This window comes from Nerophis lumbriciformis, linkage group LG17, assembly GCF_033978685.3.
Source record: "Nerophis lumbriciformis linkage group LG17, RoL_Nlum_v2.1, whole genome shotgun sequence".
NCBI classification, from domain to species: Eukaryota; Metazoa; Chordata; class Actinopteri; order Syngnathiformes; family Syngnathidae; genus Nerophis; species Nerophis lumbriciformis.
In genome coordinates this window covers 45,580,260-45,600,077 of record NC_084564.2, presented here as the reverse complement: position 1 = coordinate 45,600,077, position 19,818 = coordinate 45,580,260, and the positions used below count along the sequence as shown (strand labels likewise).

At 37.5% G+C, this 19,818-nt stretch overlaps 1 protein-coding gene across 7 annotated transcripts in view; it reads right to left on the bottom strand.

The window, feature by feature from the left end:
• myo18ab (myosin XVIIIA b) overlaps window positions 1-19,818 on the bottom strand; it is a 227,897-nt gene that overhangs the window by 87,103 nt on the left and 120,976 nt on the right. For all 7 annotated transcript variants that reach the window (XM_061973197.1, XM_061973193.1, XM_061973198.1 and 4 more), the window contains 6 exons: window positions 17,501-17,566; window positions 17,029-17,157; window positions 8,874-9,017; window positions 8,718-8,807; window positions 4,092-4,211; window positions 389-500 (listed from right to left, as the gene is read on the bottom strand). In XM_061973197.1, the coding sequence (XP_061829181.1) occupies window positions 389-500; window positions 4,092-4,211; window positions 8,718-8,807; window positions 8,874-9,017; window positions 17,029-17,157; window positions 17,501-17,566 (661 nt within the window). The remainder of the gene's footprint in view (window positions 1-388; window positions 501-4,091; window positions 4,212-8,717; window positions 8,808-8,873; window positions 9,018-17,028; window positions 17,158-17,500; window positions 17,567-19,818) is intronic.

Below are 19,818 nucleotides of genomic sequence, written 5' to 3'. Positions count from 1 at the left end.
GGGACTGATTTTATTTAACACTATATTATTATTTATACACCTATAGTGATCACAGAGACAGGTTGTTTTTGTGTTACTGTATATATTTGTTTTTCTGAAAAATCCCACTTAGTATACTTTGGGTAACAATATTTTAGTTTTTGTTTTTTTTAGGGTGGTAACAGTCAATATTTATTAATTTATTTTATTTTATTTTTTCTTATAAAATAAAAGTGTGCTTTTGTTAAACCAAATATTGTGTTTTTTTCCATATACAACAACCTATCTGGATTCGATAAGAGAATCGATAAGGAATCGGTTTGATAAGAGGATTCGATAATGGGCTCGAACTTGATCATTTGTTGAGTCATTCCTGCTGACACTTGTGGTGTGTAGGCTTGAATCCAACCTGGTTCATCATCATCCATCTCCCCATTGAGTTCCGAGGCTCTGATGAGACGAGCTTCCATCACTTCCATCTCCATGGACTCCGTCTCTTTCTTCATGCTATCAAAGCAAGTCTAATTGTATACGAAAGAAACACATTTCAATGTTAATTGTTTCATCAAATGCTAAGTTTGTGAACATAATAACAGATCAATAAGTCATGCAAGCACTGTCAATTACACTAAAACATGTTTGAAGGATTATATCCACTCATCTGAAACCAGAAAAGCAGACCTGAGTCACTCAGTCTTCTGCAACTGATCCAGAAGCAGACCTGAGTCACTTAGTATTCTGCAACTGATCCAGAAGCAGACCTGAGTCACTTAGTATTCTGCAACTGATCCAGAAGCAGACCTGAGTCACTTAGTATTCTGCAACTGATCCAGAAGCAGACCTGAGTCACTTAGTCTTCTGCAACTGATCCAGAAGCAGACCTGAGTCACTTAGTCTTCTGCAACTGATCCAGAAGCAGACCTGAGTCACTTAGTCTTCTGCAACTGATCCAGAAGCAGACCTGAGTCATTTAGTCTTCTGCAACTGATCCAGAAGGTGTTCATGTCTCTCTTTCTTCACTTAACATTTTCACACTTTAATACTTACTAATTTCAATAATATTCACTTAGTTTTCTTTATTTGTATGCATCAAAGAAATGAAACAATATTTGTCAATTCAACTGTGTTATAAATGTAGTTTCTGTATGATTACAATAGTTACATGTTCCTAAGTAAAAATTAGTAAATGTGTACACGACCTGATCAAGTAAGGCAGCAAGCTGCTTGCAGCTAACATAAAAGATACGAGTGAGATGCCCACAAGAAACATTTTTCTTCACGTCTTTGTTAAAGACTTTGCGTAAAAATGGGTTGCTTTACACTACTGTAAAAAATGAGGTAATAAATCTTTAAAAGCACATATATCTGAGATTGTTAGCCAGACTAACTTCCATCGTGTTCCGTGTGTTTTTAACAACCTAGGTTATTTGAATATATGCCAATATATCACATTTTTATACTGTGTGTTCACAAAGTATTCACAGCGCTTCACTTTTTCCACATGTTGTTATCTTACCGCCTTATTCCAAAATGAAACATTTTAATGTTTGGCCTTCAAATTGTACAGATAATATACCCCATAATGACAATATGAAAAGTGTTTACATTTTGCTAATTTATTAAAACTTCAAAATCACATGTACGGAAGTATTCACAGCCTTTGATCACTACTTAGTTGATGCACCTTTGGCAGCCTCAAGTCTTTTTCAATATGATGTCACAAGCTTGGCACACCTATCTTTAGGCACACCTATCTTTAGGCACGCCTATCTTTAGGCACGCTTATCTTTAGGCACGCCTATGTTTAGGCACGCCTATCTTTAGGCACACCTATCTATAGGCACACCTATCTTTAGGCAGTTCCACCTATTCCTCTTTGGAGCAGCTGTCAAACTACATGAGGTTGGATGGTTTTCATCCAGGATGTGTTCTGTACTTCCAACTGACCCAGACTTTCTTCTATGATGCTGACAAGATAGATTTATCAAACTGTGAACACTTTGCAACGTAACCTTTTCCCTCTGTCATTGTAGTTTACCATGTGTGCTGCATTACCTTCTTTATGGTAAGAGTTGTCTTTGTCTAGTACACATGGGCAGTGGCCCACTCAAAAGGTTGTATTCCCCTGATGTCAAACCTGGCTGATTTAATGAGCAAGGCAGCAAGTGTCTGTTGTCAAAGCCTTCTGGCGGCACTTTGCCTTTCTCCAAGAAAAATGCTCTATGCTTGCATTGTTTTAGGCTGTTGGAAGCGTTCAAATCAAGAAAAGGATAATCGTTTTTTCAGAGTTCCTGGAGAGGTAATCAAGAAGGGCAAAATATGCCAAGATTTCACCAAAGACACTGAGAAATGTGGCACACCCTCTAGTGCAAGAAGGAAGAACGCACGAGTTTGCAGTGATCACTTCATTAAAGGTTTGTTTGATATACTTTTAACCTTTAGTATTTCTTATTTAATTATTATTTCTATTTGATCTTGTTTCGGAGTTCTTAACACACATTTTTGCTACGAGTGTTTCCCAATGCACTAACTCAGCGAGTCTATATATAAGAAATCAAATGTGAGTAAAACCTAAAAGATTTAAGCGTTTACCAAAGGCAGCAATCATAAATGAATCTATCAGCGCGTACACAATGTTGACATCTATAGTTATATTTTGATAAACAATCATAAATGAATCTATCAGCGCGTACACAATGTTGACATCTATAGTTATATTTTGATAAACAATCATAAATGAATCTTTCAGCACATACACAATGTTGACATCTATAGTTATATTTTGATAAACAATCATAAATGAATGTTTCAGCACATACACAATGTTGACATCTATAGTTATATTTTGATAAACAATCATAAATGAATCTTTCAGCACATACACAATGTTGACATCTATAGTTATATTTTGATAAACAATCATAAATGAATCTTTCAGCACATACACAATGTTGACATCTATAGTTATATTTTGATAAACTATCATAAATGAATCTTTCAGCACATACACAATGTTGACATCTATAGTTATATTTTGATAAACAATCATAAATGAATGTTTCAGCACATACACAATGTTGACATCTATAGTTATATTTTGATAAACAATCATAAATGAATCTTTCAGCACATACACAATGTTGACATCTATAGTTATATTTTGATAAACAATCATAAATGAATCTTTCAGCACATACACAATGTTGACATCTATAGTTATATTTTGATAAACAATCATAAATGAATCTTTCAGCACATACACAATGTTGACATCTATAGTTATATTTTGATAAACAATCATAAATGAATCTTTCAGCACATACACAATGTTGACATCTATAGTTATATTTTGATAAACAATCATAAATGAATCTTTCAGCACATACACAATGTTGACATCTATAGTTATATTTTGATAAACAATCATAAATGAATCTTTCAGCACATACACAATGTTGACCACAAAAAGAAGCTGTAAGCCTCCATACTTTTCCAAGTTGTCATCTGTTTCGTGGTGTGGAATGAGGTGAAGAGCAGCAGATAGTTCCATATGTCTGGGAACTCCACCAACGAATAATCCTTGATATACGCCACAAATCTATTTTTGATCAAGTATATGGATCCATTCCATTGCATAGTTGACAGTTTTTGTTCCTATCTGCTTTCAGTGGTAAGATTTCGGCCCCTTGAGTACTCGGATAGTTTACACTCAGTTATCACTTTGTTGAAAAGTCATGTGACTGAATGCAACCTATCTAGCCTGTAGATCCATTCAGGTATTAATACATTCTACTTTCTTGGTCTGCTGTTACGATGGAGTGTAAGTCATTCATAAGCGGGTAAGTGGAACAGCCTTTCTGCTTTCAATTTGTTTTTGATCAGATAGATAGATAGATAGATAGATAGATAGATAGATGGATAGATCAGGCAGCAGTTATGTGATGGCATCATCTAAATGTGTATGTCTTTTTTAGGCTGTTTTTGCTTATGTTCAATTCCTAGGTTTGGACATTGCTGCGTGTTTAAGACAACCTCCACACCAAAGAAAGTGACTTGATGTTCAATCCTACATTGACATGTCTTACACACACATGCACTGTGAGTACGTCTACCTGCAGGTCCTTCATGTCTTTCTCAAGACGGAGTCTCTCAGATGTTTCAGTCTCCAGCATTTGAGAGGCGGACTCCCAAGTGTTCCGCTCATCAGTCAACTCTGATGACAGCTCAGTGATCTGATAACACACATGTTTACAGCAGTTGACATAAATGTCAATCTTGGCAGTCAAAATGTCATGAATAGTTGCTCAGGCCTTCCAAAGTATTATAAATGAGTATGTCAATGACAGAGTCATACCACTGTCATTTGTGTACACAGGAGATAAATAAATACATGCAGGATAAAATTAATGTTTGTTGTATTAAGTAAAGTTTCCTTTAAATTGATCTGATTTAAGTCATACCGAATAACATTTAAAAATGAACCTACCTTGAAAAAATAGTTTAAAAAAATAGCCACTTTCTTTCTAAAATTAGATTTTACCATGTTATATAATTGAGTTAAATTACTCATTAGTTGGTATTCTTTAGATTTTTATTCCAGCGGTGTAAGATTTCAAAAAGCTTTATTTTTTTATTTGACATCAAATATACAAACATACAACATGCAAGACAAGAGAGAGTGAGCTACAACAAGACAGTGAAAGGTCAATAAACCCTTCATTACACCAGTGAAAGGTCAATAATCCCTTCATTACACCAGTGAAAGGTCAATAATCCCTTCATTACACCAGTGAAAGGTCAATAATCCCTTCATTACACCAGTGAAAGGTCAATAAGACCTTCATTACACCAGTGAAAGGTCAATAAACCCTTCATTACACCAGTGAAAGGTCAATAATCCCTTCATTACACCAGTGAAAGGTCAATAATCCCTTCATTACACCAGTGAAAGGTCAATAATCCCTTCATTACACCAGTGAAAGGTCAATAATCCCTTCATTACACCAGTGAAAGGTCAATAATCCCTTCATTACACCAGTGAATGGTCAATAATCCCTTCATTACACCAGTGAAAGGTCAATAAGACCTTCATTACACCAGTGAAAGGTCAATAATCCCTTCATTACACCAGTGAAAGGTCAATAATCCCTTCATTACACCAGTGAAAGGTCAATAAGAGAAGCAGAGACCACACATTCCCACTGTGTTCACACTGCAGGTGACTTTCCAACAGTCCAATTGACATGTTGTATGTGGACAGAAGTCTGATATTTGGTCTGAACAATCCGGCCATGTTTATTGGAGCAAAAGGTGAAGAAAAAGCCAGAGATGTGATTATTGTGGGCCAAGATACATGGTTGTGAAAATGGTGAAGAGAAAGAATGTCCCACCACTCTTGCTTCCGACTGCTCGCCCTCACACACGTCCAAACAAATGTCAGCCAAAATCCCTTCCTTCCTAATCTCCTACACCAAATACAAATGTTGACTCTGTTTGTGCAGAATCTGCTCTATTTGTGTCTGTGCTGTTAAGTTTTTGAAGACATTTTCTGACATCACCCTCACCTTGGCCAAATCTCTCTGTTACCCTAACACACAACACCCTCTGAACACCCAGCCCTAACAAAACACCTGTAACTGTCCTGTTACCCTAACACACAACACCCTCTGAACACCCAGCCCTAACAAAACACCTGTAACTGTCCTGTTACCCTAACACACAACACCCTCTGAACACCCAGCCCTAACAAAACACCTGTAACTGTCCTGTTACCCTAACACACAACACCTTCTGAACACCCAGCCCTAACAAAACACCTGTAACTGTCCTGTTACCTTAACACACAACACCCTCTGAACACCCAGCCCTAACAAAACACCTGTAACTGTCCTGTTACCCTAACACACAACACCTTCTGAACACCCAGCCCTAACAAAACACCTGTAACTGTCCTGTTACCTTAACACACAACACCCTCTGAACACCCAGCCCTAACAAAACACTTGTAACTGTCCTGTTACCCTAACACACAACACCCTCTGAACACAGAGCCCTAACAAAACACCTGTAACTGTCCTGTTACCCTAACACACAACACCCTCTGAACACAGAGCCCTAACAAAACACCTGTAACTGTCCTGTTACCCTAACACACAACACCTTCTGAACACCCAGCCCTAACAAAACACCTGTAACTGTCCTGTTACCTTAACACACAACACCCTCTGAACACCCAGCCCTAACAAAACACCTGTAACTGTCCTGTTACCCTAACACACAACACCTTCTGAACACCCAGCCCTAACAAAACACCTGTAACTGTCCTGTTACCTTAATACACAACACCCTCTGAACACCCAGCCCTAACAAAACACTTGTAACTGTCCTGTTACCCTAACACACAACACCCTCTGAACACAGAGCCCTAACAAAACACCTGTAACTGTCCTGTTACCCTAACACACAACACCCTCTGAACACAGAGCCCTAACAAAACACCTGTAACTGTCCTGTTACCCTAACACACAGCACCCTCTGAACACCCAGCCCTAACAAAACACCTGTAACTGTCCTGTTACCCTAACACACAACACCCTCTGAACACCGAGTCCTAACAAAACACCTGTAACTGTCCTGTTACCCTAACACACAACACCTTCTGAACACCCAGCCCTAACAAAACACTTGTAACTGTCCTGTTACCCTAACACACAACACCCTCTGAACACCGAGCCATAACAAAACACCTGTAACTGTCCTGTTACCCTAACACACAACACCCTCTGAACACCGAGCTCTAACAAAACACCTGTAACTGTCCTGTTACCCTAACACACAACACCCTCTGAACACAGAGCCCTAACAAAACACCTGTAACTGTCCTGTTACCCTAACACACAACACCTTCTAGTCTCTCCTTCTCACAGAGACATAAACAAGCGCACCTTCTTACATACGTCACATACGTATACGCCCTCACCCAGCAGAGAGGTAGTGGCATGGGTAACGTTAGCTGTGGTGTGAGTGGTAATACAAGAGAAAGAAGGTGCCAATCTGGTAACAAATGAAGGAAGAATTAATTCCCAAGAGAAACAGCAGGTGGTCCATCATCTGGCGGTGGTTTGGCTTCAAGCGGGAAGATGTTGAACAGACAACAGTAATATGTCAAGTATGCGGCAAAAGCGTTGCTACAAAAAGTAGCATTACTGCTAATTCGTAGCATCATTTGAAAAGTCACCCGCTAGAGAATGAAGAGTGCTTACTCCGCATGTCAACATCTCCGTTCAGTGCCACACCCACAAAATGCCCAAGCAACCATTTCCACATCAACACCGTATGAAACAAATAGTAAACAACAGAAGGAGATAATGTCCGCAGGAACCTACCACATAGTGAAGGACATACACTATTTGATTTCCTATTATGCAGCTCATTTTTATTTGACACTTATTGAAATATCTTGTGTGACATCATGCACAAAAGTGCACTTTTTTAGTTTTAAACTATTGTAGTGGCGTTCTGTACAAAAAGTGCACTTTAATTTAGTGTTGTTTTGATATGTCATCTTAGTGACATCATGCACTAAAGTGCACTAATAGCTTGTTTTAAAATGTCTCTGACAATCTTGCACTTTCTGTTTGGAAATGACATGAATGTTTGTGCCACTGCTTAATAACTCTTTAATAAATACACTTTTACTTGTGATTTCCCTCTCTGCATCAAAGTTTAAAAGTAGCATATATTAATGCAGTATGAAGAAGAATGTTTGAATGTAGACACATAGAATCATCATACTGCTCTCATTATATGCATCAAGTCAATGCAATCAATTCAAGGCTAAGGCTAAATATCCACATATATATGATGTATCATGACATGGACTAAACATATCCACATATATATGGTGTATGGTGACATGGACTAAACATATCCACATATATATGGTGTATGGTGACATGGACTAAACATATCCACATATATATGGTGTATGGTGACATGGACTAAACATATCCACATATATATGGTGTATGGTGACATGGACTAAACATATCCACATATATATGGTGTATCATGACATGGACTAAACATATCCACATATATATGGTGTATGGTGACATGGACTAAACATATCCACATATATATGGTGTATGGTGACATGGACTAAACATATCCACATATATATGGTGTATGGTGACATGGACTAAACATATCCACATATATATGGTGTATGGTGACATGGACTAAACATATCCACATATATATGATGTATCATGACATGGACTAAACATATCCACATATATATGGTGTATGGTGACATGGACTAAACATATCCACATATATATGGTGTATGGTGACATGGACTAAACATATCCACATATATATGGTGTATGGTGACATGGACTAAACATATCCACATATATATGGTGTATAGTGACATATATATGTCTGTATTAATAAAAGGCCATATTGCCCAGCCCTAGTTTAATGTCTGTATGATCAGGTTTTAGTTGAAGAAAAGAGTATCACTTGAAATCTATTTTGAGAGCGTAAAAACAAGCACTGACTTGGTGAAATAAGAACAGAAAAGAAAAGTGTTATTGGAATGTAAAGACATGGTGCTTGAAAAAAGCAAATGTGAACTTCCAGGAAATGGGAAAGACTTCCAAAGTGCAGCATCCTAGCATTTATGTCACACTTCAAATGTGTCTTTTAGTCTTCATGTGGTCTTGCAAGCTTACCCTGCTCTCTAGGCGGTCATTGTTGAGTCTCAGTTCACTCCTTTCTTTCTCAACTTTCTCCAACTTGTGCTTCAACTGCTGGATCTCTTCCTAGAAAGGAAGACGATAGAAGCCATTACTTTATTGACATCCAGGAAATATTCCACTGCTGCTTACATCCTTGCTACGGATTTGTTCCTCAGTGAGCTGGACCTCAATTAGAGGTCTGACCGTAGCCAAAAGTTTCCACCACGGCCAACCTTTGACACCACGATTCTTCATGATGTTTTTCTGGATACAACGGATGGCCAGATCCTGGATCTGTGGGATAAATACAACAGCTGAACATTTGTATCAGCATTGAAGTGTGTTTGGTGTGCAGAAGTGATTGTGGTATTAGATGGTGTTCACAACGTTACAGACAGTGTCAAATACTTTTGAAAGTCTCACAACAATTACAGGGGAACAAACTGTCGTCCCTAATACTTTATGGGCTTTCACATGTTGTTTTATCCTTTTTACAAATGCTTTCTTGTTTTGCTAGCTCAATTTAAAAGCAATGGACAAGCGAGGGGCTATGCCAGGATTTGTTGGGGGATTTGCAGGTGGGCTGGCCTGGGTGGACTCTGCTGTGCTCTCCTGGGGCAGAGCTGGGTCTACTTTATGGGAACTATATTGGTATCTCTGGGCCTGTTGTGGTGGTTTTTTTGTCTGCCCTTGAGGTCCAGGGTTTCTTGCTGGCTCGGGGACTGGTTGTCCTCTAAGCCCTGTGGCGCCCTGGTTCTAGACGGGGCCGCTTTTCTTCTTTTCTGTGTCCTGCGAGCCAAGATCTGGGGATTCTGTTCCAGGCCTGCCCGGTGATTCTCTGGTGTTTGGTAACTGTACTTGGTCTAGCTGGGTGGTGAGAGGCAGTCTTCTGTCTCTTACACATACTGATATCCATTTTGTGTCAAATAAAATAAATATAGTTCATCAACAAAGTCAAAGTATTTTTTTTAAAGTTACTTTTCAATCTCCACAAAGAGGACTGCCATTGTTTCAGAAGTAGTCCAGGCACTGCCACACACAAATGTCAGCAAAGAGAACAATATTTATTGTCAAGAGAACAATATACTTTTACCTGCACACTGTCTGCTGTCTTTGACATCTTGTGTCATGTCTCCAGCAACGCTCACCTGAGCCTGACAGAATGACCCAGCCAACAAGTGACCCCACGAGGACTTGTATTGCCTAGCGGCTTGACAAACTTTTTGCCTTGATTGCCACATGGAAGAATCCTCCTACCCATCCATGTTGTTTGATGGCCTCTCTGGGGATGTCTGGGATCAGCCCCTTGAAGGTTGGGCTATGAGTGGCTCTGCAACACAGCTGCTTCCTGCTCCTGTGAAGTCGTCCACAACGCCGCTACAATGCCTCCCTGCTTGGAAGACCTGGTCAGCAACATCACTACCTGTGAAGTCACTACAACATCACTACCTGTGAAGTCACTACAACATCACTACCTGTGAAGTCACTACAACATCACTACCTGTGAAGTCACTACAACATCACTACCTGTGAAGTCACTACAACATCACTACCTGTGAAGTCATCCACAGCGCCGCTACAATGCCTCCCTGCTTGGAAGACCTGGTCAGCAACATCACTACCAGTACTCCTCCTGCTCCTGTCAGGTTGTCCACCGTTCCACCCTCTCCCTGTGAGGCCGCCGCTTGGCTCTCCCTCAGCGGAATCATTGCCTGATTTTCCTCCTGCGAGGCCCCCACTGCGTCTCTACCGGTGGGATCGTTGCCTGATCTTCCTCCTGCGAGCCCGCTACCTGTCCTAGCAGGGTCCTTCCTCACCCACTGCTGAACATGGCACCTGCATTCCCCGTCTCCTTTTCTGCGCTTGCTGCAGAAGTGCCCGTCTGGCGCTCGCCTTTCTTGCATTCTGTAGAAGTTCCCGTCTGGCGCTCGCCGTCCTGGCCTGTTGCAGAAGTGCCCGTCTGGTGATTGTCTTTCTTACCTGCTGAGGAAGCGCCAATCTGGCGTTTGTCTTCCTCCATGGAGATCCTCTGCGCAACGGCCAAGACCTGGGCGTGGACTTCTGCTGCTGCTGGAGCACCCATCCTGCGCACGACCACCTCATTGGCCACACATGTGTCTATTCCAGACCATTCATCCTGCCATTCTGGTGCTCCCCTTTGCCAGCTGCAGCACCATTCCACCCGCTGCCAATACCTGGCTCTTACCAGCTGGCTACAGGGAAACATGGCCTGGACTGCTGGCCAGCCATTTGTGGGGGGGGAGGGGGGGGCGCAGTTTGGCGACCCTCTACCAGTCCTCCACTCCACTGTTTGGTCTGTAACTGGCTTACAAAGTCTGGAATCCATTATAGGAGTGTTTGTTTGTTATTTTACTTACTGTGCCGGTGCTCACGTGGTGTCATTATTTCCTGTTTGGTCTCTTTGGTTTGAAGCACCTTTACCTTCTTGCCCTGCCAGCACACCTGTTCCTCCATTGTTAATTACTTCAATTTACTTCCACCCAGTTCCCACTTTCAGTGCTGGATCATTTGTATTTTGTAATCTTTTTAGTGTGCTTGTGGTCTGTGTGACCTTTTCCCCTGCATAGCTTTTGGTGCACTTCCGAGCTGCACTATAGCTTTTGCTTTGTCATTAAATTCACTTTTAATTAGACACTGTCTGCTCTCTTCTGCATTTTAGAGTCACCTTGCAAGTAACGCTCACCAGAATGTGGCAAATTTGCTCCAAAAGGTCAAACAAAGAGCTAACCGTACAAAAACTGAAAACAATATTCCCATAACGCATTATGGAAATTCAAATAATTCCAGACACACAAAAATATTAACACAAGTTAGGTCAGCATTGCAAATGAGAATCTGTTCTTCAGTGTCTTTTCCTGGATAAATAAAGGTCAAATATATATAAATAAATACATGTAAACTAGGAAGTGAGGATGCTGGTGTGTTGCTTAATGTTATTAATGCAGATTACATAACCAAAAAGCTTTACTGCTGCAGAAGGGCAGTTTGTCTAAACTCAGCGGGAAGATGACAATTGTGCTGTTTAAGCAGTAAAGAGTTCAAATTATTGTTACACGCTGCTTTCCTGTTTCGTCTGAACTCCACTCAGGGACAAATGTTGTTGATAAAAATGACAGATTGTCCAATATGTGCCAGGAAGTTGCATGCATTGGATAAAGCTGCAAGCCTACATTGAATTTGCATGAATTGATGTGATCGTGACAAAACAGATTCCTGGTGGGAGTCATTCAAGTTTTAAATGCAAAAAAACTAAACAATTATAAATACATATAAAATGTTAAAAAAACTACATTTAACACCACTTTCACTTGAAGTGAAGACTTATGTTGGTAGTGAGTAAAGAGGACGCCACTTTTGTACTTGGCTGTCTATTTGCCTCATGCAGGCTGGATCAACATGAAGACATCAGAGAGGCATTATGTATGAGTTCTATGAACAAATAACCCACATACGTAGTAAACTCATACATTCTGTATGAGTTCTATGAACAAATAACCCACACACGTAATAAACTTATACAGTCTGTATGAGTTCTATGAACAAATAACACACACACACACACGTAATAAACTCATACATTATGTATGAGTTCTATGAACAAATAACACACACACACATAATAAACTCATACATTCTGTATGAGTTCTATGAACAAATAACACACACACACGTAATAAACTCATACATTCTGTATGAGTTCTATGAACAAATAACACACACACACATAATAAACTCATACATTCTGTATGAGTTCTATGAACAAATAACACACACACACATAATAAACTCATACATTCTGTACGAGTTCTATGAACAAATAACACACACACACGTAATAAACTCATACATTCTGTATGAGTTCTATGAACAAATAACACACACACACGTAATAAACTCATACATTCTGTATGAGTTCTATGAACAAATAACACACACACATAATAAACTCATACATTATGTATGAGTTCTATGAACAAATAACACACACACATAATAAACTCATACATTATGTATGAGTTCTATGAACAAATAACCCACACACGTAATAAAGAGAATTAAAAGAGTCCCAACTGTAAAATAACTACTATTCATAATTGGAAGAGACTAATGTGTGTGATTCTTTGCGGGGTAAACAGAAATGGAGGTGCCATTGGTGTATTTAGAGATGGACACAGTGCATATTTGAACCGATACGGTACCAATTTCCTATACCTGGGGATCGATACCAGTACTCAATGGTAACAATTTTAGGTCATTTTGAGTGTCAATAAAAATGTTTTTTTTATAATAAAAGCATTTTTATTGCAACATTAAAAAATGACCTGATCATGACAACTGCTGTCCAGTTGTTACATCTTGTTTTGTTGTCATCATATTATAATATCATCTTGTTTTGTTGTCATCATATTATAATATCATCTTGTTTTGTTGTCATCATATTATAATATCATCTTGTTTTGTTGTCATCATATTATAATATCATCTTGTTTTGTTGTCATCATATTATAATATCATCTTGTTTTGTTGTCATCATATTATATTATCATCTTGGTTTGTTGTCATCATATTATAATATCATCTTGTTTTGTTGTCATCATATTATATCATCTTGTTTTGTTGTCATCATATTATAATATCATCTTGTTTTGTTGTCATCATATTATATCATCTTGTTTTGTTGTCATCATATTATAATATCATCTTGTTTTGTTGTCATCATATTATAATATCATCTTGTTTTGTTGTCATCATATTATAATATCATCTTGTTTTGTTGTCATCATATTATAATATCATCTTGTTTTGTTGTCATCATATTATAATATCATCTTGTTTTGTTGTCATCATATTATAATATCATCTTGTTTTGTTGTCATCATATTATATCATCTTGTTTTGTTGTCATCATATTATAATATCATCTTGTTTTGTTGTCATCATATTATATTATCATCTTGGTTTGTTGTCATCATATTATAATATCATCTTGTTTTGTTGTCATCATATTATATCATCTTGTTTTGTTGTCATCATATTATAATATCATCTTGTTTTGTTGTCATCATATTATATCATCTTGTTTTGTTGTCATCATATTATAATATCATCTTGTTTTGTTGTCATCATATTATAATATCATCTTGTTTTGTTGTCATCATATTATAATATCATCTTGTTTTGTTGTCATCATATTATAATATCATCTTGTTTTGTTGTCATCATATTATAATATCATCTTGTTTTGTTGTCATCATATTATAATATCATCTTGTTTTGTTGTCATCATATTATATCATCTTGTTTTGTTGTCATCATATTATATCATCTTGTTTTGTTGTCATCATATTATAATATCATCTTGTTTTGTTGTCATCATATTATAATATCATCTTGTTTTGTTGTCATCATATTATAATATCATTTTGTTTTGTTGTCATCATATTATATCATCTTGTTTTGTTGTCATCATATTATATCATCTTGTTTTGTTGTCATCATATTATAATATCATCTTGTTTTGTTGTCATCATATTATAATATCATCTTGTTTTGTTGTCATCATATTATAATATCATCTTGTTTTGTTGTCATCATATTATAATATCATCTTGTTTTGTTGTCATCATATTATAATATCATCTTGTTTTGTTGTCATCATATTATAATATCATCTTGTTTTGTTGTCATCATATTATATCATCTTGTTTTGTTGTCATCATATTATATCATCTTGTTTTGTTGTCATCATATTATAATATCATCTTGTTTTGTTGTCATCATATTATAATATCATCTTGTTTTGTTGTCATCATATTATAATATCATTTTGTTTTGTTGTCATCATATTATATCATCTTGTTTTGTTGTCATCATATTATATCATCTTGTTTTGTTGTCATCATATTATAATATCATCTTGTTTTGTTGTCATCATATTATAATATCATCTTGTTTTGTTGTCATCATATTATAATATCATCTTGTTTTGTTGTCATCATATTATAATATCATCTTGTTTTGTTGTCATCATATTATAATATCATCTTGTTTTGTTGTCATCATATTATATTATCATCTTGGTTTGTTGTCATCATATTATAATATCATCTTGTTTTGTTGTCATCATATTATATCATCTTGTTTTGTTGTCATCATATTATAATATCATCTTGTTTTGTTGTCATCATATTATATCATCTTGTTTTGTTGTCATCATATTATAATATCATCTTGTTTTGTTGTCATCATATTATAATATCATCTTGTTTTGTTGTCATCATATTATAATATCATCTTGTTTTGTTGTCATCATATTATAATATCATCTTGTTTTGTTGTCATCATATTATAATATCATCTTGTTTTGTTGTCATCATATTATAATATCATCTTGTTTTGTTGTCATCATATTATATCATCTTGTTTTGTTGTCATCATATTATAATATCATCTTGTTTTGTTGTCATCATATTATATTATCATCTTGGTTTGTTGTCATCATATTATAATATCATCTTGTTTTGTTGTCATCATATTATATCATCTTGTTTTGTTGTCATCATATTATAATATCATCTTGTTTTGTTGTCATCATATTATATCATCTTGTTTTGTTGTCATCATATTATAATATCATCTTGTTTTGTTGTCATCATATTATAATATCATCTTGTTTTGTTGTCATCATATTATAATATCATCTTGTTTTGTTGTCATCATATTATAATATCATCTTGTTTTGTTGTCATCATATTATAATATCATCTTGTTTTGTTGTCATCATATTATAATATCATCTTGTTTTGTTGTCATCATATTATATCATCTTGTTTTGTTGTCATCATATTATATCATCTTGTTTTGTTGTCATCATATTATAATATCATCTTGTTTTGTTGTCATCATATTATAATATCATCTTGTTTTGTTGTCATCATATTATAATATCATTTTGTTTTGTTGTCATCATATTATATCATCTTGTTTTGTTGTCATCATATTATATCATCTTGTTTTGTTGTCATCATATTATAATATCATCTTGTTTTGTTGTCATCATATTATAATATCATCTTGTTTTGTTGTCATCATATTATAATATCATCTTGTTTTGTTGTCATCATATTATAATATCATCTTGTTTTGTTGTCATCATATTATATCATCTTGTTTTGTTGTCATCATATTATATCATCTTGTTTTGTTGTCATCATATTATAATATCATCTTGTTTTGTTGTCATCATATTATAATATCATCTTGTTTTGTTGTCATCATATTATAATATCATTTTGTTTTGTTGTCATCATATTATATCATCTTGTTTTGTTGTCATCATATTATATCATCTTGTTTTGTTGTCATCATATTATAATATCATCTTGTTTTGTTGTCATCATATTATAATATCATCTTGTTTTGTTGTCATCATATTATAATATCATCTTGTTTTGTTGTCATCATATTATAATATCATCTTGTTTTGTTGTCATCATATTATAATATCATCTTGTTTTGTTGTCATCATATTATATCATCTTGTTTTGTTGTCATCATATTATATCATCTTGTTTTGTTGTCATCATATTATAATATCATCTTGTTTTGTTGTCATCATATTATAATATCATCTTGTTTTGTTGTCATCATATTATAATATCATTTTGTTTTGTTGTCATCATATTATATCATCTTGTTTTGTTGTCATCATATTATATCATCTTGTTTTGTTGTCATCATATTATAATATCATCTTGTTTTGTTGTCATCATATTATAATATCATCTTGTTTTGTTGTCATCATATTATAAAAGTGCGAGCAGTGCAACGTGCACCTTAGTTGTAGATTTCATGTCAAATTTGGAGGTGTTAAAATTGCCATGCAAAATTGTTAATGCTAATCAGTAGCATGTCAATAGTAAAGCCAATATATGTTAGCATAAAGCTAGCGCACTATTAGAAAAATGGAGCCGTACTTTGGAGTGTTTTTGAGTCAATGACTTTGTGGGAAATTTGCTGAAAATGGAAACATTACCTGCAGGTAGTTTGGCTGAAGCAAATGGCCAAGTGCCAAGTGGTGAGGTGAGTGGGCAACATTGGGGATGTCACGCACAAACAGGGTACCATAACATGGCACCCATTTTAGGTGAATTGTTCCCCTTAGGACTCGCGGCATACAGTCAGTGGCAAAAAAAAGCAGCCACTTGGGTACCCATCCCTAACTGTATAACGATAATTGGTATACTCTTTAACTGTACTGAGGTGTTACAGCCATAAAATGTACCTTTCTCTTTTTAAATGCTTGTCTGGCCAAATAGCCTCTGCAGGCAGCCTGAAACAGAGAGATGTTCCTTCTGGTCTGAACAACCCTCTGCTCCTCCAGCCTGGACAAAGTCCCTGCTCTGAAGAACACCTGCAAATATCAGAAAGGTAAGCCACACATTAATTATACCAAGATTGTGATGGGAAAAGGTATTATTCTAAGATCTACAGTAGAACTCATGTAATTCTACTTACACACTGAAAGATGAAGAGGAACTTTATAACTTTACTACAACCTTTTCTCTATTTTACATGAACAAATAGATTGTGCAAACATGCAAATATTGATTAATTGAATGCTAGTTTTCTTTGGAAAATGAAAAGGTATGGCAGAATGACTTTGGAATGTAAAGGATGAAAGTCTTTGGAGGTTGGCTGTAGGAGAAGCAAGTGATAGAAAGCAAAATGAGAAGATGAAGAAATGAACTGATCACCCTGCTTAGTCCCATGTGGTAGTTGCTTTTCTCCAAATCTAAACACTCCAGCAATTCCTCCACTGCCTGCAAACAAATAACACAGTATATTAAATGCAGTAACAATACAAATATATATATATAAAACCCCCTCAAAAATAGAAACATTAATACATGATATTGGACAGCAAATTTTGGGAAGCTGACATCTTAAGTGTTTTTTTTAATGCCATGTCTACACCACACCATTATTTTTGTTGGTCTGAACCCAAATTTCAAGTGATAATGAGCAGTTTGAATTGTGGCTGGTCACAAAGTGGTGATGCAGCTGAGAATGACTGGACTCACCCTGGCAATACCAGAACAAATGACTTTGTCCAACATCCAAGCCACGAGAAAGAATGATTAGACTACAAGACACTAAGGCATGATGTTGTGTCGTTCGCGAACGATTCGTTCAAATGAACGAATCTTTTGAGTGAACGTACTGAACCGAATCACTTCATGAACTGATTTGTTCCTTTCTCAGTTCAGTTGAGCTCCGCCGTGACCATGCCGGTATGAGTGGAACTGGCGCATTCTGTGACTCACTGAACCCTCGACGTCGGCGAACGACGCAGCCAGCTACTCATCATGGGGGCGGGGGGAGGGACTGAGCGAACGATTCGTTCACCGCAGATTAACGACATGAATCACTCAGTGAACGACAGAATCAGGACTCGCGAACCTACTGACACAGAGAACTGACTGTCGCGGAGGAGGACGTCACATTGAGGCTCTCGTTCAGTCACTGTGCGCGTCGTTCATTGGATGCTGAGGGCTTGTGTCGTTCGCGAACTGACACACACCGAGATCTGCCGCTGGGGAAGCTGTTACTGACTGACTCGTGATTCGCTGACCTGCACACAGAACTGCTGCTGCAGAAGTGATTCAGGTTGACGTACTGAACTGTGCTGACTGTGTCACTCACTGCCTGGTGTACTGCATGCACAGAACTGTGTAGGGACTCGCGTTCACCCTATTTGCTGCTTCTCCCGCGAATGTCTGCACTGTACTGTACTACGCACACCCCCCCCCCTCCTATTTTTTTTGGGGGGAGGGGGGGATTCGGTGAACACATTTTTTGAACGACTCAATTTAAGAAACTGATTCTAGTGATTCAGTACAGTCAAAAGAACTGCCGATCCCATCACTACTAAGGCAGGGGTCGGCAACCCGCGGCTCTGGAGCCACATGCGGCTCTTTGATCACTCTTTTGCGGCTCAGCTGCATACTTACCGACCCACCCCCGATTTTCCCGGGAGACTTCCGGATATCAGTGCCTCTTGCAGAAAACTCCCGGGATTGATATCCTCCGATTTTCACCCTTACATTAATAATAAGGGCGTGCCATGATGGTACAGCATTTAGCGCCCACTACAATCTGTATTAACAGCGTGCCAGCCCAGCCTCTGGTCATATGCATCTTCTGCTTGCACACGTAAGTGACAGCTAGGCATACTTGGTCAGCAGCCACACAGGTTACACTGACGGTGGCCATATAAACAACTTTAACACTCTTACTAATAATGCGCCACACTTTGAACCAAAACCAAACAAGAATGACAAACACATTTCGGGAGAACATCTGCACCTTAACACAACATAAACACAACAGAACAAATACCCAGAATCCCATCCAGCCCTGACTCTTCCGGGCTACATTATACACCCCTGCTCCCACCAAACCCCGCCCCAACCCCAACCCTGCTCCCTCACACATCGTCGGTTGAGATGGGCGGGGTTTGGTAGCGGGGGTGTATAAAGTAGCCCGGAAGAGTCAGGGCTGCATGGGATTCTGGGTATTTGTTCTGTAGTGTTTATGTTGTGTTACGGTGCAGATGTTCTCCCGAAATGTGTTTGTCATTCTTGTTTGGTGTGGGTTCACAGTGTGGCACATTATTAGTAAGAGTGTTAAAGTTATTTATACCGCCACCGTCAGTGTAACCTGTGTGGTTGTTGACCAACTATGCCTTGCTGTCACTTACGTGAGCAAGCAGAAGCCCCATACAAGGTGTGGCTGGGCCGCCACGCTGGTTGTAGAGGGCGCTAAATGCTGTACCATCACGGCACGTTCGAGAGAATAGTTGCCCTGAAATTTGTAGTCTGCCGGAAAAATCGAGAGGGTTGACAAGTGTGATGCTGTCAAGCGCCATTTATATAAAACTCGCAGGCCGCACTATCATTCAATTCATGTAATACAATAACTATCAATCCCAATCCCCATGTAATACAATAACTATCAATCCCAATTCCCATGTAATACAATAACTATCAATCCCAATCCCCATGTAATACAA